General features: G+C 40.5%; 1 protein-coding gene across 1 annotated transcript in view; it reads right to left on the minus strand.

The window, feature by feature from the left end:
- The window catches only part of LOC311044834 (immunoglobulin-like and fibronectin type III domain-containing protein 1), a gene marked incomplete at both ends in the record, with an annotated part of 39,822 nt that extends 15,069 nt beyond the window's left edge, over nt 1-24,753 (minus strand). Inside the window, 11 exons of the mRNA XM_084056650.1 lie at nt 7,974-8,094; nt 8,182-8,269; nt 9,994-10,110; nt 14,328-14,633; nt 15,004-15,306; nt 17,683-17,982; nt 20,617-20,898; nt 21,548-21,615; nt 21,934-22,180; nt 24,514-24,612; nt 24,741-24,753. Of these exons, the coding sequence (XP_083912776.1) occupies nt 7,974-8,094; nt 8,182-8,269; nt 9,994-10,110; nt 14,328-14,633; nt 15,004-15,306; nt 17,683-17,982; nt 20,617-20,898; nt 21,548-21,615; nt 21,934-22,180; nt 24,514-24,612; nt 24,741-24,753 (1,944 nt within the window). The remainder of the gene's footprint in view (nt 1-7,973; nt 8,095-8,181; nt 8,270-9,993; nt 10,111-14,327; nt 14,634-15,003; nt 15,307-17,682; nt 17,983-20,616; nt 20,899-21,547; nt 21,616-21,933; nt 22,181-24,513; nt 24,613-24,740) is intronic.
- Nucleotides 24,754-25,095: the final 342 nt, after the last annotated feature.

Consider the following 25,095-nt stretch of genomic DNA (forward strand, 5'->3'; position numbering starts at 1 on the left):
CCTCAAAAAATGACTTAGGCCATTAGTTTAGCAAGGCGACGTTTTGACGTTGCATTTGACGTCTTTCTGACATGTCATTGCTCCGTGAGAATATTCTCCGGTCTCCCAAGCTAACTTGAGTTCCCAAAGTATATTGCTAGCGTTCTTTAGAAACAGCTGTGGTTAATATTCAGCTGTAATTCTTGGGTCATGTGGTTTCATCATAATGTGGCTGGGGAAGACCCAGCTTGTGATAGTCTTCATAAATAGCAGCCATATTGGCGATAGCGTACATTAGCCTCGTTAATTATTTGTCTGCCACTGACGAGGGACCTCGTCAGGTTCTGCCATGACGAGTTTAGTGTTTTCAGTGGGTTTCCAACAGCTGGCCCTGTTATCTACCCTATGAATGATGCTTTCACTGCCTGATGACGACACACCCGGAACTGACGTCATTTAACCCATTGAGACCGGGAGAGCATCTGTGTGGCATTTTACGATTTTATTTGGCTATTCAAAAATAGCAGATCTACAAGCTCGTAGCTTGTAGATTTGCTATTTTTGAAAAATCTAGAACATTTGTGCAAATCTTTAAATTATATATATATATATATATATATATATATATATATATATATATATATATATATATATATATATATATATATATATATATATACACACATGTGTATATATATATATATATATATATATATATATATATATATATATATATATATATATATATATATATATATATATATATATATATATATATATACTATATATATATATATATATATATATATATATATATACATATACATATACATATACATATACATATATATATATATATATATACATATACATATATATATATATATACATATACATATACGTATATATATATATATATATATATATATATATAATTTTTATCCCGCGATTTTTGTAACCCATTTTTTCACCCGGTGCCAATTTCCTAAGTGATCCTGGGCGCTACACCAGCCCTACACCAGCGCTACACCAGTCCCCCACAGCCAGGGAGGCCAGGGCCGAGCTCATGGTTCCTTCAGTGCATGAGAGCCAACTGACCTTCTTGTCACCCGACAGGCGGGAGTTTCCCTGGTTGGACGTAGCGCGTGGAAGGAATACGTTATTCCAACCAGTTCCCTTCCCCTCCATTAGGCGCCCCGGCTGTCATGGGGGAGGCGGTATAGCGACCAGGATTACTACTTGTTTTTGTGAGGGTATTAACTACCCTAGGAGACACGGGGAGAACATGCAAACTCCACACAGAGTAGGCCCTTTCACCAACCCCACTATATACATACATTTTAACTCAATCTTTGCATCTGGGGGTCCCTGGAACAGAATATTTTGAGATGGGGGGGGGGGGGGGGGGGGGGTGAAATACATATCATTTTGGAGTCCTTGACAAGAAAAATGTTTGAGAACCACTATATATAGCAACATAAGTTAAAAAAAGGAACATTTAGAAGACATTTGTAGAATCCCCAGAAGCAAAGATTTGAGTTAAACATTTTCGCTTTGAAAAATGTTCTTCAAGCTCATAGCGCGTGCCGCGCTATGAGCTTGTATATCTTCTATTTTTTAATAGCCAAACAAATAAAAAAAATGGCACACAGATGCGTTCCTGGTCTTAGTGGGTTTCAAAAAATAAAAGCTTGTTTACATCCTGTTTATTTCCTGTGGGGAAAGGCCTATAAAGGCCTATAGCCGTTCTCCGTGAGGACGGCGGTCACAGAGAATATTCCATGATTTTTCAAAGGTACAGTAAAATCTGTATAATGTTAGTGAGGTATCTAAAGGTTCTCAAAGTGGGGTCTAGGGACGTTGAGGGGGTTCCAAGACGAGGAACAGTTTAAACTCTTTAACTCTTTTTTTAATACTTTGGCAATTAGACAATAGCTGATCTAATAAGTAGGTCGGGAGTGGCTTATTGTCGGTATCAGCCTATAACACGCGGGAGTCTGTCCCCGGTACTGTCTGTCTATCAACCATATGAATAGGCTCTATGCACAGCAGCCATTTTGGAGAAAAATTGGGCCTCTTCTTCCTTCCTTCACAGGTGTTACCAATGATACTAATGAAGGCTCTGTTCCATTCTGGTCAAACAGAGTCAGGGTGCTGATATTGTGCATGTTGGCTCACTAGAAATACTAGTGGGTCTCAAAGTGTGGTCCAGGGACCCTCATGGTTCCTTGAGAGGGTGTAACTCTGAGAGTGTACAAATATATATATATATATACACATGTGTATATATATATATATATATATATATATATATATATATATATATATATATATATACATATACATATACATATACATATATATATATATATATATATATACATATACATATATATATATATATATACATATACATATACGTATATATATATATATATATATATATATATATATATATATATAATTTTTATCCCGCGATTTTTGTAACCCATTTTTTCACCCGGTGCCAATTTCCTAAGTGATCCTGGGCGCTACACCAGCCCTACACCAGCGCTACACCAGTCCCCCACAGCCAGGGAGGCCAGGGCCGAGCTCATGGTTCCTTCAGTGCATGAGAGCCAACTGACCTTCTTGTCACCCGACAGGCGGGAGTTTCCCTGGTTGGACGTAGCGCGTGGAAGGAATACGTTATTCCAACCAGTTCCCTTCCCCTCCATTAGGCGCCCCGGCTGTCATGGGGGAGGCGGTATAGCGACCAGGATTACTACTTGTTTTTGTGAGGGTATTAACTACCCTAGGAGACACGGGGAGAACATGCAAACTCCACACAGAGTAGGCCCTTTCACCAACCCCACTATATACATACATTTTAACTCAATCTTTGCATCTGGGGGTCCCTGGAACAGAATATTTTGAGATGGGGGGGGGGGGGGGGGGTGAAATACATATCATTTTGGAGTCCTTGACAAGAAAAATGTTTGAGAACCACTATATATAGCAACATAAGTTAAAAAAAGGAACATTTAGAAGACATTTGTAGAATCCCCAGAAGCAAAGATTTGAGTTAAACATTTTCGCTTTGAAAAATGTTCTTCAAGCTCATAGCGCGTGCCGCGCTATGAGCTTGTATATCTTCTATTTTTTAATAGCCAAACAAATAAAAAAAATGGCACACAGATGCGTTCCTGGTCTTAGTGGGTTTCAAAAAATAAAAGCTTGTTTACATCCTGTTTATTTCCTGTGGGGAAAGGCCTATAAAGGCCTATAGCCGTTCTCCGTGAGGACGGCGGTCACAGAGAATATTCCATGATTTTTCAAAGGTACAGTAAAATCTGTATAATGTTAGTGAGGTATCTAAAGGTTCTCAAAGTGGGGTCTAGGGACGTTGAGGGGGTTCCAAGACGAGGAACAGTTTAAACTCTTTAACTCTTTTTTTAATACTTTGGCAATTAGACAATAGCTGATCTAATAAGTAGGTCGGGAGTGGCTTATTGTCGGTATCAGCCTATAACACGCGGGAGTCTGTCCCCGGTACTGTCTGTCTATCAACCATATGAATAGGCTCTATGCACAGCAGCCATTTTGGAGAAAAATTGGGCCTCTTCTTCCTTCCTTCACAGGTGTTACCAATGATACTAATGAAGGCTCTGTTCCATTCTGGTCAAACAGAGTCAGGGTGCTGATATTGTGCATGTTGGCTCACTAGAAATACTAGTGGGTCTCAAAGTGTGGTCCAGGGACCCTCATGGTTCCTTGAGAGGGTGTAACTCTGAGAGTGTACAAATGGAACCAAATGGACCCTCCCGTTTGTACACTCTCAGAGTTATGGGGGTCCATGAAATTAAAAAAGTTTGACAACCACTGTGCTACACTAAATGGAACAGAGCCTTCATTAGTGTCATTGGTAACACCTGTGAAGGAAGCAAGGTAGGGGCCCAATATGGCTGCTGTGCATAGAGCCTATTGAACAGAAAGCTTGGACCTGCAATGAGGGATTATCATGACTTTGACTCTAGTGCCACCTCCTGGTATCAGTTTAGATTGATTCTTAATGATTGCTTCATAAACACAATTTGTGTGCACACTATGGTGGGACAAATTCATTCATATGGTCTATATCTGTTTAACCTTTATTGTGAAATCTGTCACTCTGTTCTTTCTTCCATAATGATTGTTTCGTTTACAGTCCGGTCGAAAACAGCTGATTCACATGTTACCTTTTTTTACCTTTTTCACCTGTCCCTTAGTCAGCTTAGAATATGTTGGTGTGGTGTGCTTTAGTATAGCATGACATCAGTGGTGTAAAGTAACTAAGTACATTTACTCAAGTATTGTACTTAAGTACAATTTTGAGGTGCTTTTGCTTTACTGGTGTATTTCCAATGTTTAGTACTTTTACTCCATTACATCTCAGAGGCAAATATTGTACTTTTACTCCACTACAATTATTTCAAAACTTTAGTTACTTGTTACTTTACGGATATAAATGACTACATTATAAAACATACATTAACCACTTTAGCCCTATTTTATTTGAAAATAGCCGATCTACATGCTCACAACTTGAGCTTGTAGATTTGCTATTTTCAAACATTTTAGTACTTTTACTTTTGGTACAGGTAAGTATATTTTGATGCCAATACTTTTAGTCAAGTAACATTTTGAACACAGGCCTTTTACTTGTAAAAGAGTACTTTATGTTGTGCTATTGCTACTTTTACTTAAGTAAAATCTTTCCACTGCATGAAATAACCATACAAGGACTTGTCCAGCTTCTCCTGTTTGACTCCCAGGGGGAATATGTACCTTGTTAAATTGTGTGCAGAGGCACTTCTCCTGGCTGGCAGGCCGGAGGATTGACTGTGTGACGAGAAGTTCCTATTAACCCATTAAGACCTGAGGCCGATTCTACAAATGCCTTCTAAATCAGTTTTCCTCTAACTTGTTTGTGCCAGTGACCCCCATAAGAGAAGCTTTGTGTTAAAAAAAAAAAATCGAAATTATTCAAAATCTTCAGCACTTTCAAGATTGTTCAAAAGTGTTACATACCAAATGTGGAGCTGGTGGCATGCTGCAAACTGGAGTTATAGCTGTTTAAAGCTATAACTCAGGGGGCCCATTTAAAACCATAGCAACTAGTAACCCGTCACTTAAAGTCTCTCCCACGTTTCTTAAAGATGCAGTGCCATAGTTTTGAGCCTTTTCTGGTTTTCACGCGTCTATAAAGTAAGTAAGTAAGTATTTTTTAGCCGGAAAAGAAATCATGGCACTGCATCTTTAACGCAGTGATGGCGGTCTCTGCACAAATCACATACTCGGTTACACACTCGGTTAAAATCTTTAGTGCTGCCCACCTGTCATCGGATGCCTCTCGCATCACCAGCGATAAACTTTTATCATCCAGGAACTGGATTAGCTCCTCACATGCTTCCGCATTTTTCGCTGTGTCTTCCAGCAGCGCTTCTTCTGCTCCTTCTTCTTCAGTATCGGGCTCTGTTAAAATTGTCTCTTTCAACCCTTGCAAACGAAGGTGGCCCAAAAACGTAGTCTCCCATAGTTCGTAATTCTTTTCATCCCCGTCAAACAAAAGTCTCGACCAGCTGCTACTTGGCTCGCCTGCTCTCCTCATGGTGATACGACACAGCGTGCTATACAACATGCGTCTGTCTAGAGTTCTTCTGGTTACTCTGGGCATAACCTGTTAGCAGAGGTAAAACTGCAACGTCTCTGCATGAGAACTCAAATATACAACACATAATAACAACGAACTTGCGGGGGAATGAATTTAAAAAAACGGAGACACGAGACAGAGCTTTCTTCATACACAGCTTCTCAAGGCTGCCCTCACCTAGCAGTGAGGCTTTTTATTGAACACAACACACCCACATCAGTTCCATAATACACGCCCATCACAGGTGGCAAGTCAATAATGAAATCATACAACATAAAGATTATCAGTCAACATTAAGTTTGCCTCTTAATGAAACATATACATTACAATATGAGAGCATCACTCAACAGATGTGATATAAAGGTTTAAGAACATGGTTCATGTTTCATTTCAGCTTTAATAACCTACTAGATACCAGTACACACACAAGTAAGACGCGCGAACGCGGGAAGCGAACGCAAAAAAATAATATTTAAAAAAAGTAACCAATAAAAAAAACAAAAAAACCCCAAAGAATTCTGCGTTAAAAGGAGCATCTTAGAAAAATACAAATTCACAAAAAAAAAAATGGAATGTTTTTGAACAATTCAACAAAGTGTTTACAGTGCCTGTTTCACCCACTTCCGGGGGCGGAGGCAAAATCTGAGGCTGAAGTATTTGTTCGTAGACCACCACTTAGGGGGGGTAGAAAAAGTTTGGGAGCGATTCGGGCGCTTTTCATTTAACATGGGGTTTCAATGGGGAGTTTTTAGGAGCCTTCTCCGAGGCGTGGCTTCTGGGGGAAGGGGTGGGCTTAAACACAACCTTGACAGGTGTGTTCAGTTTTCAAAGACCTTTCATTTGAGATGTATGGTACGTCTATATTGGACATTTACTTGGCTGCACACAGAGACACACACGGCGCGCCTCCTTCCGCTGCGTTCGCAAATACAACTGATTCATTTAACATATATAATATATAATCATCATCAACAACAACAGAAATATCATCATCATCATCATCAACAACAACAGCAGAAATATCATCAACAGAAATATTTACATCATCAACATCAAAGTCCTCATAGTTCACAGTTGTTCATTGAACCCTTCCACCTTTGTTCATGACGTATTTGCATAATGACATATCCACATTTATGAATTCCATAATTACTCCACATGAAGCTCTTGTTTAAATAAACCTTCCCATTCCCACACAATCATCACAATCATGTTAACAACGTTCATGCATTTATCAGTTTAGTAGTATATATGCTACAGAGATTCAAAAATATGTAATTCTCTGTCATTCATGTTTTGTCTTCACAGCAGTTCAAAAGAGGCCTGAAATCACTTCTCCTAAATCAGTAGTTCTCTCTTTTTTTTTTTCAAGTCAAGGACCCTGTATATGTATTTGGCCCACGGATCCCCATCTGAAAATGTTGTGTGCCAGGAACCCCCAGAATAGAAGATTAATGTTCAAAAAGATTCGTTTTTTTCCCGTTTGATATATTACATTTTTGCCAAAATTAGCAGATGTACAAGCTTGTAGATCTGCTGTTTTTGAATAGCCAACATATAAATACATGATTGTGTGCCTTCTGTTGATTTAAAAAGATCATAATAATAAAATAAAAATAATGCATGAATACTCATCTGTTTAGACAGGTGTTTACTTATTATTTACAGGTGTTATTTTTTGACTGGAACTATTTTGTGTCTTGTCTGGTCTTTTTTTGTGATATGCTGTGTTTTTATTTGCTGGGTGTTTGCTTGTTTATTTGCTTGCTTGTTAGTAGTATGGCATAGTGCCATATATAAATGCGAGGGACATGAAAGTCCAAACCCCCCATATACAAACATTGGTAAATCTATCAGGGCCTTTATCAGAACAATACCATACTACAACACCACCAACAACAACAAAACCAACAACGAAAACACCAATAACACCAAAACCAACGCCAGCAACCACACCACCAACAACACATGGCCCCGCAAAACCCCAAATAGTTCTCTTTATATCAGCAAAATAGAATGGTAAAACACAATGAGCAAAAACAACACCAACAATAAGACCAATAACAAAACCACCAACACCAGCAACCACCACACCACCACCACCAATAAGACCAATAACAAAACCACCAACACCAGCAACCACACCACCACCACCAACACTACATACACCAACACAAAGAACATACCTTACATCACCACCAGGATCATGACGATCAAGAAAACCAAGACCACCAAGAGCAACACCAATAACAATGTCAACAACACTACAAAGGGTAAATATCAAACAACCACCACCAGGAACAACAACAAAAAAAACAACAACAACAACAACAACAGCATCATAAAGAACATCAGTGATGCTTCTTGATGATGAAATCTCTCCACATGTAGAATTACTTGAATGATTTCCTGGTGTCATCAGTTGAAGTCCAATGCATTCACATCTGGAATAATATTTTAATTAGTTCATGTTAATTTGATGAATTTGCATGATGAAGGTTGGACTTGACTGTTGTGTAAATGACACTTACTCTGTGTGTTGTTGACAAGTTGTAAATGTACCATCTGAATATGTATCACCAGTACAGTCAGCACACACAGTATCTGTAGATGATGTTCCTATAATAAAACAAAAAAGAGTCACAACGCAAGATACAAGGACAACATACTTCAATAAATATTCCAGTTCATATTTGCAAGGGAACATATTACCACATGAACCATAGCGTCCCTCAGTGGTGGTAAAAGTACTGACATTTCTTACTTAAGTAAAAGTATCAATACTGCAGTGTAGAAATACTCTGTTACAAGTAAAAGTATGGAATTCAAAATGTAATTTAAAAGTACTCATTATTCAGTACCGCAATTAACCGCAGACCCATCAAATCTACACGTTTGCAAAAAGGAAAATAAATCCTCCTCTAAGGGACCATTCAATATGTACTGTATAAGTCAGGACCCTCCATCTTACATATATATATTTTTTTCCTGAACCTTCCCTATGATACAAAGATAATAATAGATAGATTGATGCATCCCCCAATATACTATTTAAAACAGATATATGCCCCATTGTTTGCTTTCTGCAAACAGAAACAGATATGATTATTATTGCAACCTATGAAATACAAGACGGCTCCATAATGTGCCAAAATCTTTCGAAGATAGCAGATCTACAAGCTCACAACTTGCCACTCCACAATGTGTTCTGAGCTTGTAGATCTGTGTTCCTTTATTCCTCCCTTGCTGTTCCACATCCTTCCTTTCCTTTCTTGCTTTTTATCCTCCCTTTCTAATATTTTTTAGCAATCAGGTATCCGGGGCCCTATAGGTGCACCGGTCCGTTGCTCCAATTTGTAACCAAACGTGACACAAACACTGTTACGGGGTCTGCTATGAGAATAGTCACACCAAATAAACTAAAAGGCTCTATGCACAGTGCTCAGCCATATTGGAAAGAAATTGGGCCTCTTCCTTACTTCCTTCATAGGTATTACCAATGATACTAATGAAATGAAGGCTCTGTTCCATTTAGTGTAGCACAGTGGTTCTCAAACTTTTAAATTTCAAGGACCCCCATAACTCTGAGTGTACAAATGGAACCAAATGGACCCTTACAGGTCCATTTGGTTCCATTTGTACAATCTCAGAGATACACACCCGTAATGGGCCATCTGGAATCCCCTCAAGGAACCATGAGGGTCCTTGGACCACACTTTGAGACCCACTGGTGTAGCAGAACCTTTCCAACATGCACAATATCAGCACCCTGAATCTGTTTGACCAGAATGGAACAGAGCTTTGCATAGATTCTATTTGCACACATGTGGGGCTCTAAAGCCTTGCATGTGTGCAAAGTGTGTTTGTGTGTGTGTGTGTGTGTGTGTGTGTGTGTGTGTGTGTGTGTGTGTGTGTGTGTGTGTGCGTGTGCGTGTGTGTGCGTGTGTGTGTGTGTGTGTGTGTGTGTGTGTGTGTGTGTGTTTTCTAGGATAGTTGGTAAAGTAATAGTAGACTCATGCCTAATAGTCTGTAAGTTGGCCTTGCTGCTCACTGCAGTGGGTTTCTTGCACAGCCCTAACATGAGCATCATTACTCGTTCATCATAATGCATGTGTCTGTCTCAGTCCATGTCAACATGTGCATGTCTCCATGTCATTCATTGCAGCTGTAAATGATGCCCAACTAGGTTGCACAAGACCCTGGCTAGATGGGACCACACCCCTATCTGGTATACACACTACCATTGGAGTGTTGCAATATTTACTTGTGCTCCGCCTAACCACAAAAAATCTATTATATTCTATTCCATTCTGTATTATGTATCTATAACATTATGTACTCACCAAGGACTCGCTGGTTGTCAACTGGGACAAGGTAGACCACGACTACAGACGTAAACATTCCAACCAGTGCCAGCACCATGTGCCAGGTGTAGAAGCTGCCTCTTCCAAAAGCAGACACTGAAAAAGAGACAAGCAGAAAAAGGCCCTTTGTCGCTTCAAAAGATAATCCTATTTGTGTTGCACAACAAACCCCAAACTATGATAAGCTTGATGGATTTCAGCATTCAGCAGATAGATATCTGACTTTGAGGGTAGAGGCAAAAAAGGAGAAAGAAAGAGAGAATAGATGATTTTACATTAGAGTTGATGATCCTTATTTGTGTTACCTCTCTCTAAAGTGCAAGATTAAGTTTTATTCCTGTTAAAAAGGCTGTCCTTGCCTATTCTTGCTTTGACATCTGCATCTGTACCTCTCTGTTTGTTTGCAGGAGTGCTCCGTTTTGAACAAAATGCCTCAAATCATGAACACAGCATGCAATTTCCGTGAAATGTTGCACGCACATTCCCACTAGGCCGAGGAAGAAATGCCACTTGATTTTTTTTTCATCAGCCTCATGGTGGTGCTATAACAGGCCGAGTCGTGTTTTTACCTTTTTTAACAGCACCGATCTGTGTAAAACTGTATGGCACTCCTTAGAGGAAAAACTTTTGGCCTGCATTTTTCACTCCTTAGAGGAAAAACGTTTGGCCTGCATTTTTCACATCTTCCTTTTATAGCGCCACCAGGAGGCCGACTTATTTAAAACACATTTTTTGATATTACTCCTTCAGATGTTATCGAAATTTCACTCAAATCGTCACACATGATCTCTATAGTCATGTGATCAAGACGGATCTGTTTGATTTGTCATAATGTGTCAATCTTAGCCAATCAGCATGGAATATTATTCCATGCAAAACATAATTTATTTATATTACTCCCACAAATGTCATCAAATTTTCAACACCACGCAAATCGGTACAAATTATCTCTATGGTCATGTGATCAAGACTGATATGTCCTAATTTTCTTATTCCAACCTGATTGGTGAATTTCGAAAAATTGATGGCCCAAAATAACCTACCTGACCTGGAGCACTCTTTCTAGTTGTCTCCGCCAAGCCGAAAGGCATGGCGAGAGAGTATGTTTTACCCCCTGTCTGTCTGTCTGTCTGCCCGGCCGTGTGTCCGTGTGTCCGTGTGTCCGCGTGTCCATCTGACTGTGAACAGCTAATCTCCGGTACCGTTGGCCTGGTCGCTGCGAAACTGTGCACACACACTCCCTGGATGCCAATTCAGAACCTCTGTCCCAATTTTTTTACATGGCCCTATTATAGCGCCACCAGGAGGCCGATTTGTGCAGAACCCATTTTTTGATGTTACTCCTACAGATTTTATCCAAACATCACGGAAATCAGTACACAGTATCTCTATAGTCATGTGATCAACACAGATCTGTCTGATTTTCCATATTCCATCCTGATTGGCTAAGGTTGGCTTCCAAAGTTTGCAGGATTGGTCCGTTTTGAACTAAATACCTGGAATCATGGACGCAGCTTGTGATTTCACATGCACATTCCCACTAGGCCGAGGAAGAAATGCCACTTCAAAATTTTCAAATCAGCCTCATGGTGGCGCTATAAAAGGCCAATTTGGGTTTTTAACTATAACTGCACTGATCTGTGTGAAACTTTGCACTCATACTCCCTAGAGGCCAAGGAAAAACATCTGCCCTGCATTTTTCACATTAGCTTTTTATAGCGCCATCAGGCCAACGTACGTCAAACATTTTTTTTTTATTAAGCCTTCAGATTTTATCCAAATATCACACAAATCGGTACACATGATCTCTAATAGTCATGTGATCAAGATGGATCTGTTTGATTTTTCATATTCCATCCTGACTGGCTAACATTGACATCTAAAGTTTGCAGGAGTGGCCCGTTTTGAACAAAATGCCGCAAATCATGAACGCAGTGTCCGATTGCGGTGGAACCTATTATAGCGCCACCAGGAGGCTGATTTTTCTTTTTTATATTACTCCTACAAATTGTGTCCAAACATCATGCAAATCAGTGCACATTATCTCTATTGTCAAGTGATCAAGATGGTTCCGCCCGTTTTTTATATTCCAGCCTGATTGGCGAATTTCCGAACATTGCTGGCCCATAATAACCTACCTGACCTAGCGGAGACCTGTGCTCCAAGGAACACTTTTTCTAGTTACAATATGAGTTGCTACAGGGGGTGATGGGGGGGGGGGGGGTCCGTCATATTTTGGTTATTACTAGTAACAGAGCATTTTATATCATTGGGAAATCTGTCCATTTGATGCCGATTGATGCCTTCCAAATCCAAAACAGTTTTCTGAAAAACTTATGTTGCTATAGCTAAAATCTGAAATGACAGTGTGTGAGTGTGAAGCAGGGCATTCCTGAAAAATGGAATTTGTTTCCAGCAAACCTATCTTTGGTAAATAAAGGTAAAAAACAAATACTTGAAAACAACTAGAGAAAGTGCCTTGGAGCACAGTTCTCCGCCAGGACAGGTAGGTTATTGTGGCCTCCTAGTGGCACCATAATAGGCCAATGTGAAAAGGGTGCCATTTGCACGGCAATCAGACTTTGCATTCATGATTTGAGGCATTTTGTACCAAAAATGCTGGTGGCGCTATAACAGGCCAATATCAAAAGGGTGGCATTGGTTCCTCAACATAGTTTGAATGTGCGTGCAAAGTTTGACCACAATCGGACGCTGCGTTCATGATTCGCGGCATTTTGTTAAAAAAAAGAGTACACAACTTTGGCCAATCAGGATGGAATATGGCAAATTTGAAAGACCAGTTTCGTGTTATAACTATAGAGATACTGTGTACCGAATTGCAGGATTTTTGGACAAAATCTGTAGGAGTACTGTCCAAAAATATGTTTTGCAAAAAGCAACCTCCTGGTGGCGCTATGAAAGGCCCATGCGAAAACTTTGGGGCAGAGGTTCTGCTCTGGCATCCAGGGAGTGTGTGTACAGTTTTGCTTCGATCAAGCCAACGGTGGCGGAGATTAGCTGTTCACAGACGGACACACGGACGGACGGACAGACAGGGGGCAAAACATACTCTCCGGAGACAATAACGTCTCATATTGTTGAGAAACATGGTCAGTATCATGTCAGTGTCATGGTCAGTATCATGGTCAGTATCATGTCAGTATCATGTCAGTATCATCGTCAGTATATCATGGTAAGTATCATGTCAGTATCATGTCAGTATCATGTCAGTATCATATCAGTATCATGATCAGTATAATGGTAAGTATCATGTCAGTATCATGGTCAGTATCATGGTCAGTATCATGGTCAGTATAATGGTAAGTATCATGGTAAGTATCATGTCAGTATCATGTCAGTATCATGGTCAGTATCATGGTCAGTATCATGTACCAACAAGGTCGACTAGTGGTTATACTAGTCAACTAGTCGAAAAGCCCTAACACACACACACACACACACACACACACACACACACACACACACACACACACACACACACACACACACACACACACACACACACACACACACACACACACACACAATGGTGCACCGCACCATCGCTCCACCCCCTCTGTGTTCCTATCGGCTGGGCTTTAAACAGCCATAACTCCAGTGCCCAGCATACTAAACGTCCCAAACTTAGTAGGTGCTCTCTAGACGGCCAATAGGGACAGGCTGTAATTGCTTAAGTCCCACCCCCTCTGTGTTCCTATTGGCTGGGCTTTAAACGACCATAACTCCAGTTCCCAGCATACTAAACTTCCCAAACTTGCTAGGTGCTCTTAGACGGCCGATGGGGACAGGCTGTAATTGCTTAAGCCACGCCCCCTCCCCATGTTCCTATTGGCTGGGCTTTTAACAGCGATAACTCCAGTTCCCAGCATGCTAGACTTCCCAAACTTGGTAGGTGCTCTTAGGGCCAATAGGGACAGGCTTTAATTGCTTAAGCTTCACCCCTCTGTGTTCCTGTTGAGCAGCCTTGAAATTAATGGACAGGGATTTAACATTGTTCCTCTAGTTCATATAGCTTAATGAAATTAACTCATCAAAGGCACCACTCACTTCACACTGGGTGTGACTTTTTTTCTTAACCAATGGTCACTACCAAACCTTTGATCATGTGTACATTTTTCTTGTAGAATCAATTTCTATACAGTCATTATATAATCAATACATGTATTGGTAATTTGGCTTTAGGTTAAAACGTGTGTTTATGAAATGATAAATTTAGATTAGATATTGCAGATACTTTATTCAAATACAATTTCAAGGCATACGTTCTTCTCATTCCATCAGTCAGTACTCACCCAGCTCGTCTTTGCACTCGACGGGTTTGGTGGCGAAGGAGAACCTGCCCTGTCCCACCTGGTTGACAGCGGCCACTCTGAACTCATAGCTGGAGCCCTCCTTCAGGCCGGCGTGTGTGAACGTCTTCTCCAGCAGGGCGCTGTCCGCCCGCACGCGGCTGAAGTGGTCTTTGCCCAGGAGACGGACCTCCAGGACGTAGCCGGTCACCTTGCACCCGCCGTCGTACTTGGGTGGTCTCCAAGCCACCGTGACGGATTCCTTGGTGATGGCCATCACCTCCAGTTCCTCGGGGCGCTTGGGGACAGCTGGGACGAGGAGGAGAGAGAGAAAGGAAGTGAGGAAGAGTTTTGTGCTTTTCTTTACGCAAAAAGCATCCCAGAGACAAGAATGTGAAGTAATTTGTGAAGTAAACCAAATCTTACATACATCTGAAGAAAACTATGTCTATGTTTGCTTTACTAAGCAGAAATTCAACTATATAGATTCATGAAACTTCTGTGAATGTCATTGTAGATACACCGATGATAGTCAACAAGGCGAGTAGCAAGGGCTCTCCCCAGGCTGGCGGAGGGAGAGTAGCTCCCAGGATTACAAGTTTAGGCATTGACTCTGGGTGAAAAAATAGGTTGAAATATGAACATAAACCTGGAATAGAAAAAGATCATAAAACCGTACAGATGGGATCCGTGAAGAGCACCATCTTGTCCGTCTCGATGAAGGGACCCATGCCGATGATGTTCTTGGCGGCAATCCTGAAGAAGTAGCCCTTCCCGTCGATGAGCCCCTGGACCACGGCGTTGTTCCTGGTCACGGTGTCAGAGACTGACGTCCAGACCATGCGGTCGGACTCTCTCTTCTCGATGATGTAGTTGGTGATGGCAGAGCCGCCGTTGTCCTCCGGGGAGGACCAGGTCAGCTTGCAGGAGTCCAGGGTCAGGGCCTCTCCAGAGAATGGCTCGCAAACAGGTCCGGGAACATCTGGAGAGGGGATTAAACGGTGGTCTAATGTCTGTAGGTAAGGTGAAATTCGGTCTATGTGCTCTCTTCAGAAGTTGTAGATGTTTGATGCGTAACCCAGCCTTCATATGGGTCCCTTTTTATGATGTATTGTTTTTAATATTTCTGATATGGAATAGCCACTTAACACATCGGGTGCCGAACACGGTCTGAACCGCGTTTTCACAGAGTAGCGCTTTGGTGCCGTTCACGGTCTGAACCGTGTTTTCAGTCTTTTTGTTTTTTTCGTTTTTCTCCACACGAGTGGGGCTGGAGCAGCTCTGGGAGTACCCATTGTGATCCGGAGAAGGAAGGGCCAAATAGATCACCGGAAACAAAAACATGGCTCCCATCCGCTTCCTGTCTATTTCCTTCTTTAAAACGCCTACTGTATATCTCCGAATCTGTTTCCGGTGTGGAAAACCGGTCATGCGCGGTGCGCGATCCGTCCCCGTTGTAACTTGCGAGTGAAATGTTATCGATCCAGGATGTAGCCAGGGTCATCGCGCAACATGAATGGATGCTTTTTTTTTTACGTGGATTTGCTCGTCGCGGAGTCTAAAGCTTTAAACAGCAAAGCGCAGTCAATGGGGTGAATGCTGGCACCCACGGTACGTTGTTATGAAAAAATGCTGGCACCCGATGTGTTAATAAAGACTTTTTAACCCATTAAGGCCTGAGGTTCCGATTCTACAAATGTCTTCTAAATCCTATAACAATAAAAATATTGTTGCTGCTATATCACTTTTTCATGTTGAGGACCTGAGCCGTGGACCCCCATCTCAAAATAGTTTGTTCCAGGCACTCCCAGAAGCAAAGATTTGAGTTGAAAATGTTTGCTTAAAAAATATATATTTTCACGATTGCACAAATTTTCACGATTAAAAAAAAACAGAAGATCTACAAGCTCATAGTGCGGCACTTGGTGAAGAATCAGCTCAGGATCAAAAGTTTGGTAGTGACCATTAGTCAACACAAATATTGTCTATTACATGTACAAATAACATTTGCTAGTGAAATGTACTGTCTCTATAGTGATTAGTTGTAAAGGAATAATACTATTTGTAAAAATAAGTACTTGGAATAACATTGAATAGAAAAGAACCATGTGTTTGCTTTGAGTCATTACATATTCATAATGTCTTCTAATTAACTACAAAATAAACCTGTGTAGCCAAATGGATACACAACAAATGCCCTTACACCTGAGTGAGATAAAATATTCATTAATTTACCACAAAACCACCAAAATGCAAGTTGTTTGACCTGTACTTTGTTATTTATGCTAATGTATTCAAATATACAAATAATCTAATTAAATATGCACAATACAATAACATATAGTGCAGAAATGGATTCTACAGGAACAATCACATAAGGATCAACTGAGAAAAGTTTGGTACACCCTTTTATCAAATTTTTCTAGGGTTTTCCCTGTCTACATTGGATTATTCTCTAAATCCATCTGGGATATTACTGACTAGAACTGCACAATGTAACAATACTTATAACGATCCCTACATATCCGGGACTATTTACCAGGGGTACATTAATGTATTTTCCAATCTCGTATCATAAATGTGAAGCTACAGGGCTTAGCAGTGGCGGCCATTTTCTGTTCCACTTCAAAATAGTCAATGCATTTTTCCTAATGATATTTCCAAAAATATTTATATGAATTAATTTAAGCCTAGAATCAAGCCATCCAGGGTCCTGGTGAATCATGACCATAAAACACTTTTTTCTGTGATATTTTTTTATTTTATATTTAATTATATGATATAGTATATTTAATAAATACCCTTTGTTTTGCCATTTTCAAAAACGTTTTTTTCACAGAATCAAACGTTTTATGGTCATGATTCACCAGGACCCTGGATGGCTTGATTCCAGGCTTAAAATAATTGATATAAATATTTTTGGAAATGTCAATGGGAGATATGCATCGACTATTTTGAAGTGGAACCAGAAAATGGCCGCCACTGCTATGCCCTATAGACGTGTCATAAAAAGAACAGGCGGTAATGATGTTACGCTATGAAATAACTGTTTAATCAGGCAGATTGTTGTATTTATAAAATAAAACATGATGCTAAGTTGCTGCATTACAGTAGGCCTATTGTACTGTATTGTTTACATTTGTTTTAATCATAATAACTGTGTGTATGATTCTCTCTGTCTAACCCTGCAGCGTTCCAGTCAAATCTGCCCGATTTCCAACAACTTTTTTTTTTAAAACAAGGTGAGTATCGGACGATACCGATGGTACATCCCTAATAAAAAAGAAATAGGTTTATATTCATGACACATATGAACATAAACCTGGAATAAAAAAAAGATAACATCATAAAACCGTACAGATGGGATCCATGATGAGCACCATCTTGTCCGTCTCGATGAAGGGACCCATGCCGATGATGTTCTTGGCGGCGATCCTGAAGAAGTAGCCCTTCCCGTCGATGAGCCCCTGCACCACGGCGTTCCTGGTCACTGTGTCAGAGACTGACGTCCAGACCATGCGGTCGGACTCACTCTTCTCGATGATGTAGTTGGTGATGGCAGAGCCGCCGTTGTCCTCCGGGGAGGACCAGGTCAGCTTGCAGGAGTCCAGGGTCAGGGCCTCTCCAGAGAACGGCTGGCCAACAGGTCCAGGAACATCTGGAGAGGGGAGACAGAAGGCCTTTGGATTAAACGGTGGTCTAATGTCTGTAGGTAAGGTGAAATTCTGTCTATGTGCTCTCTTCAGAAGTTGTAGATGTGTGATGCGTAACCTAGCCTTCACATGGGTCCCTTTTTATGATGTATTGTTTTTAATATTTATGATATAACCACTTAATAAAGCCTTTTCAACCCATTAAGGCCTGAGGTTCCGATTCTACAAATGTCTTCTAAATCATATAACAATAAAAATATTGTTGTTGTTATATCACTTTTTCATGTTGAGGACCTCCAAAATTATATGTATTTGAGCCGCGGACCCCCATCTCAAAATAGTTTGTTCCAGGCACTCCCAGAAGCAAAGATTTGAGTTGAAAATGTTTGCTTAAAAATATATATATTTTCACGATTGCACAAATGCTCACGATTTTTCAAAAATAGCAGATCTACAAGCTCATAGTGCGGCACTCTGTGCCGTGCCATGAGCTTGTAGATCTGCTATTTTTGAATAGCCAAAGTATAAAATAATGGTTTAAGTGTTACACAGGGTGTACTTGCCCTTGTGCGCGCGCTTGCAGTTGTTGATGACCAGAGAGTTGGAGATGCCCGTGGTCTCCACCGCCGCCTCCGCGGGGACCTCAGCATCGTCATGTGCCCAGGTGATCGTCGGAGCCGGTTTACCAGAGACGGAGGCGATGATATGGATGGTCGCTCCCGGATGGAGCAACATCTTCTCCTTCACCGACGCATCCAGATCTATCTCAGGAGGAACTGGAACTAAAAGTATCAATACTGCAATGTAGAAATACTCTGTTACAAGTGAAAGTCTGGAATTAAAGATTTACTTGAGTAAAAGTACAAAAGTATTGGTATCAAAATATATTTAAAGTACCAAAGTAAAATAACTCATTGTGCATAATGTCCCATTTCACAAGTTCAAATGTATAAAAAATCTTGTAGATCTGCTATTTTCAAATGGCCGATATATATATAGGGCGGAAGTGGTTGGTGTGTTTTGCGATAATAATCAAACTCTAAAAAGTAACTAGTAACTCAAGTTTTCAAAAAACTGTAGTGGAGTATAAGTACAATAATGCCTCTGAGATGTAGTGGAGTAGAAGTAAGAGCACTGAAAACTGGAAATACCCTAGTAAAGTAAAAAATCACACCCAGTGTGAAGTGGGCGGTGTGTGGTCATCACAACATGACTCACTTTTAAAAAAGGATAAATGACTTTTTTAAAAGTCCATACTGCTATTCATAGGGCTGCACATGTGTCATGTGTTTCGCTAGCCAATCACAGTCCTGAATTTGCAAAGTCAGCCAATCACATTACAGTTAGTGGTGATGACACTAGCTGTAATGTGATTGGCTGATATGAAAAAAGTATCGATTTGCATTAACAATGGAAGGGTTAGGGGGTACATATATTTTTTGGTCGGTGTCCAAAACCCACTTATAGGGGGCGGCTACACCGCCCCAAAAATCACACCCTGTGTGAAGGAAGCGGTGCCCTTGATGAGCCCCGTATTGATGTTGTCATCAATGTTTGTTTATTGGACATACACCCGGACACATGGACACACAGACAAAGTAAGATATAGAGCGGTTGGCACCGCTAAAAATACCTTAAAAAATACCTTGTACATAAGTACAGTACTTGAGTAAATGTACTTAGTTACTTTACACCACTGTTTATAAGCTCATGCAAAATACTTAATTAACGAGTAGTAACTACCTTAATAAATCATTTATTGAGTATGAATAAGTGTTTATAAAACATGTATTAACACACTCACTAACCATGTACAAATGTACGCATAAATAATCATACAAATGGTTTGTATTAAATGTACAGTACTTAAGACTTTCTGAATGATCTTATGAACCATTAACAACTCCTAAATAACTGGTTTGTAAGTTGATTTAATACTTATTTGTAAATGGTGAATCTATCATTTACAAAGTATGAAAATACAATCATTAAGCACATTAAAGATTAGGTTTTTAATCAGCAATAAAACACTTATAACTGTCTTTACTAATGCTTAGTAATGTATGATTAATGCTACATAAATGATGTAGCATTAATATGGCATGAGTTCTTCTCATTCCATCAGTCAGTACTCACCCAGCTCGTCTTTGCACTCGACGGGTTTGGTGGCGACGGAGAACCTGCCCTGTCCCACCTGGTTGACAGCGGCCACTCTGAACTCATAGCTGGAGCCCTCCTTCAGGCCGGCGTGTGTGAACGTCTTCTCCAGCAAGGCGCTGTCCGCCCCCACAGGGCTGAAGTGGTCTTTGCCCAGGAGGCGAACTTCCAGGATGTAGCCGGTCACCTCGCACCCGCCGTCGCACTTTGGTGGTCTCCAGGCCACCGTGACGGATTCCTTGGTGATGGCCGTCACCTCCAGTTCCTTGGGGGGCTCGGGGACATCTGGGACGAGGAGGAGGAGAGAGAGAAAGGAAGTGAGGAAGAGTTTGGTTCTTTTCTTTACGCGAAAAGCATCCCAGAGACAAGAATGTGCTCTATTTGGACTTCCGAGCACTTTTCATTTTTTTCTTGTAAACGTTTAACTTTGACACTGCGGAACTGTTGGTAATGTATTCTCAATTTTAATGTTGTTATCCTACCCAGGACCTCTACGATGATGTCCTTCTTCCTCTCTCCTCCTTCGTTCTTGGCGCTCAGGGTGTACATGCCTTGGTGTGCGCGCTTGCAGTTCTTGATGACCAGAGAGTTGGAGATGCCCGTGGTCTCCACCGCCGCCTCCGCAGGGAGCTCGGCGTCGTCATATGCCCAGGTGATTGTCGGAGCCGGTTTACCAGAGACGAAGGCGATGATATGGACGGTCGATCCCGCATGGAGCACCATCTTCTCCTTCACTGACGCATCCAGATCTATCTCAGGAGGAACTGGAGTGGAGAGGAGAGGAAGAGGTTACTCAAATGTTTTACTTAAGTAAAATACATCAAAATGAAATACACACGATCTCAGGAGTGATGTGACAATATAATTGACTTGTAACATTTGTGGGAGGGGCCTGTTTCTCAAAATGCCATATATCAGGGACGCAGGATCCGATCAGCACCAATTTTTTTTGCACGTTGCATGGCCTCCAACGCTATTCCTCCCAGTTCATTCCTCGTTTATAGAAATATAATTGTGAATAAAATGTGAAAACTCCCATTCACGTGTTTTTCTCTTGGAAACCGTAAGGGCTAGTTACAACACTTGGAAGAGAGGTTCACAGTCCAGTGGCCTACACAGGGGAAAAAAAAATGACACCAGCCAGCCTCATAGTGGCGCTATAACTATAACGGACAGCTTTACCTTTCGCTTATAACTTTTGAACTGTAGGTTGTAGAATCAAAATATAGTTAAAACTTAACACCATATATCATGAACACAGGATCCGATCAGCAACAAATTAGAATTGCATGTTGTGATTCTAATCTTCTGTATTACATTTTGGGGGGTTCAAAATTGGAGTTTCTGCATATCAACCAATAGGGGGCCAGCCTAATTAGTTTGCAACGTCAATCAACTTCAAACAGTACTGACCTGGGTCAGATGAATTCGCTCCTTTGGGTTGTGTTACACTGAGTGGTGGAGGAGAAGGCTGAGGGCACCTGATGAGAGATGAAAAAATGTTATACTAACATAAATATACCAATTCAAATGAATGTTTGGTGTAAATACCAAACATGTGTCAGTAACTCAAATCAACATGTTTTGTCTCTTTGAAGACCACAAATTTAAAAACAACATTCCTGTCATAATAATGAGGAAATCCTGGGTAACTAATTCAAATTTGTAAGAATTAGAAACAGAAAGAGGATACTTGAGAATTATACATGATACTAAAAGTATAATGGCCTGAAAAGGTGCATTCTCTTGTACTAATACAATATTTAGCCTAAACATGAATTTAAATGTACATTACTTACAGTTCATCAAGAAGTAACTTCTCATGTTTCTTAAGACCTTGGTAGAAAATCTCTTTGGCCTTTTCTGTGTTCAGGAGGTCATAGAGTGCCCTCATCTTCTCCGGATTGTTGACATTATTTCTCACATTTTCTTGGTCCTCTTGGTTGATGACATTCTTGTCAAAGAGCACATCCAGGATGTTATTGACCTTTTTCACTTTCTCAATCAGCTTAAGTCGGTGTTGATCAACAAAGTGTTTCTCTGGAGCTAAGTGGAATGAACATTGAGTTGTGGGTGAGACTGTTCGGGTAAAAAGCATTTAAACACGTTTCTGAACATTCTGTGTGAGGGGTAGGACCCTAGGACCTGGGAGCCTAGAGCAGGCAGCGGCAGTATAGACGGGTTTCCTGTTAGTAAACATGAGAGGAATATGACCGCGCAGAGGAGGGGGAAGCCTATGGGTGCGTTTGGAAATTACGCACCGGAGCACACTCGCCTATTAGTTTGTATTGGCCAGTGCGCTCACTGCCGCTCAGGGCTGTATTTTCAAACGCGCCTTTCACCCGGGCATGCGCAGATTGCGCATTCTGCTCTGTGATGACGTCGCGCGGAAATCCGTCTATAGTATAGGGCATAGCAGTGGCGGCCATTTTTTGGTGCCACTGATGGAAAACCCATACATTTTTTCCATAGAGATTTCCGAAAATATTTATATAAATTATGTTAATGATGGAACCAAGCCATCCAGGCTCCTGGTGAATCATGACCATAAAACATTTGATGCTGTGTCAATGCTTTTTTCTTTTGGAAAAGGGTATTTATTAAATATAGTATATAGGCGTGGGACAAAATATCGATATTGCGATGTGTCGCAATACTTCCCCTCGCGATAACTATATCGATATTACACAGCCGGCAAATATCAATATTTTATTACACCATGCATTTGACTGCCATAACCTATTACATTTGTCATTATTTTGTTTTCACTAATATTTATTTTATTTTGCTAATAGATCCAGTAGTTGTGTTCTTACGACTTCCGGTCGTCGCCTTCAACCGGTAGTGTGCCGGTTGAGAGCTCACTATCTCAGAGCGAGTTGCGCGTCCGTGAGGACGGATGTGTTTGTGTTTGTTTGTAAGCAGTGTGTCGCTGGCAAGGTTTGTTTTATTGTTTTGAATGTCAACATTTAAGTTCTATGTCAACATTTGTGTTTTATGTTAGGTTTCATTATGAGTTTAATTTATCTATTTGTTTTTGTTTCAGTTTGTTTGTTAGTTGTTCTTTTGGGTTTCCTGGACGCATTCCCTTCACTACAATATGCAGCCAGTGAGGTACGTTTCATTGCAAGTGTATTTTCTTTCATTATGTTTTGTATGTGTTACATGTTATGTTTATTCTGATCGTTGTTTATTTTTGTGTCTTTTGTGCAAGTTTTGATGTTGATCTGTGAGCCGTAAGTGTGCTTAATAAACCATCAGTGAGAAAACATCTGACTTTGTTTGTGAACGGAGTGACAATGCATAATGCTCTAGTATGGATTCCCCCGGTTGCCACAGACTAGAGTGCAGTACTTCATGTCACCTGTCCTGGCGCTACTGAGATAAATGAGGGTAAACTAATAATAAGTTTACACGAAATAAATTGGAGATACTTGCTAAGCACTGTCAAGTTTTGATAAAACAAGTTGCTACTCACTGCTAAGAAATCATTTTTCCCCTGTAAATTGTATTTGCAATATTTTAGAGAGGGGTTATTTTGTATACTTTCTTGTTTGCAGTCAGTGTTGCATGCATATTTGTGTACTTTTTACTAGGCCAGTTCGTTATGCTCAAAAATGTAATACGATTTTGGGATAAATGCATAATTCCAGATTTATGCCTTTAATGGGTATTTTTTTCTTTTTCAGTTACAGATATCGGGATATAATTGTTGCTAAAAAACCTTTGCAATATATCGAGTATCGCAGATATCAAGTATCATGATATTATCGTTATCGAGGGCAAAATATTGCCATTATCGTATTGTGAGCTATATCCTTATCGTCCCACCCCATCCATCTTCAACCGCCGGAATCGGGTCCTGGTCCCACCCCTATTAGTATATATTATAATTCAATATTCAAACATTTTTTTGACACAGAATAAAATGTTTTATGGTCATATTTCACCAGGAAAAGAGGAGAAGTCCGCACACCTTTAGCTGCCAGTAGAAAATGATTTAATAGATTCAGCCTTAAACTATTAAATAATTTTCATCATGTAAATCATGTACGTACATATATATATATATATATATATATATATATATATATATATACATATATATATACTGTGGCACTACAAAATGTCCGCCACTGCTGTGCCCTATAGTGCGTACCAAAAACTCCTGAAGTGGGCGTCAACAAGTGTCATTTGGTAGCGCAGACATCTTTGTGGGGTATAAACCAGGTTGACTTAACATTGCCCCCCAAGTATGTCTGCAGCTACTATTCCACGCCCCCCCCCCCCCCCCCCCCCCCCCCCCGCGCCCCCGTGGTGACGAGACGTTGGCACGCACTATATGGGAATGGCCGATCCCGTGGGATCAAACTACTTACTGTAATCAGCGGCGGCCATAGCTGAGTGGTCAGTGAGCACGCCTGGGCAGCCAGAGGCCTTGGTTGTCGCAGGTTCAATTCCAGGCCAGCGATGTGTCCCTGTGTTGTTATAGGATGGGTAAATTACTGCATTACACTATGATCATAAGTTATTATAAATGGCCATCTGTTACTTTATGATCATTTAATAATGCTGTATAATAAAGTCTAAAATGCCTTATACTCACTGTCATAACGCATTTTAATCACTGTTATAATGCCTTATTATTCCTTATAATGCATTATAACTGTGATTATAATGCATTATAGCAGTGATAATAAAGCATTAGCAATCGATTATAATAATGGATTATAACTATGAGAATTCATTTTGGGTTGCATAGCAAGTGTTACCAAGTGGGCAGCAATTATGAAGTATTATAATACTTGACATTATAAGTCATTATAACATGCTGGGAAAGAGTAGTAGAGACCAGATTGAGAGCAGAGGTGGACATCAGCGAGCAGCAGTATGGGTTCATGCCAGGGAAAAGCACAACAGATGCATTGTTCGCCCTGAGAATGCTGATGGAGAAGTATAGA

The sequence above is a fragment of the Gymnoscopelus microlampas genome (genome assembly GCF_963454915.1).
Source record: "Gymnoscopelus microlampas genome assembly, chromosome: 5".
NCBI classification, from domain to species: Eukaryota; Metazoa; Chordata; class Actinopteri; order Myctophiformes; family Myctophidae; genus Gymnoscopelus; species Gymnoscopelus microlampas.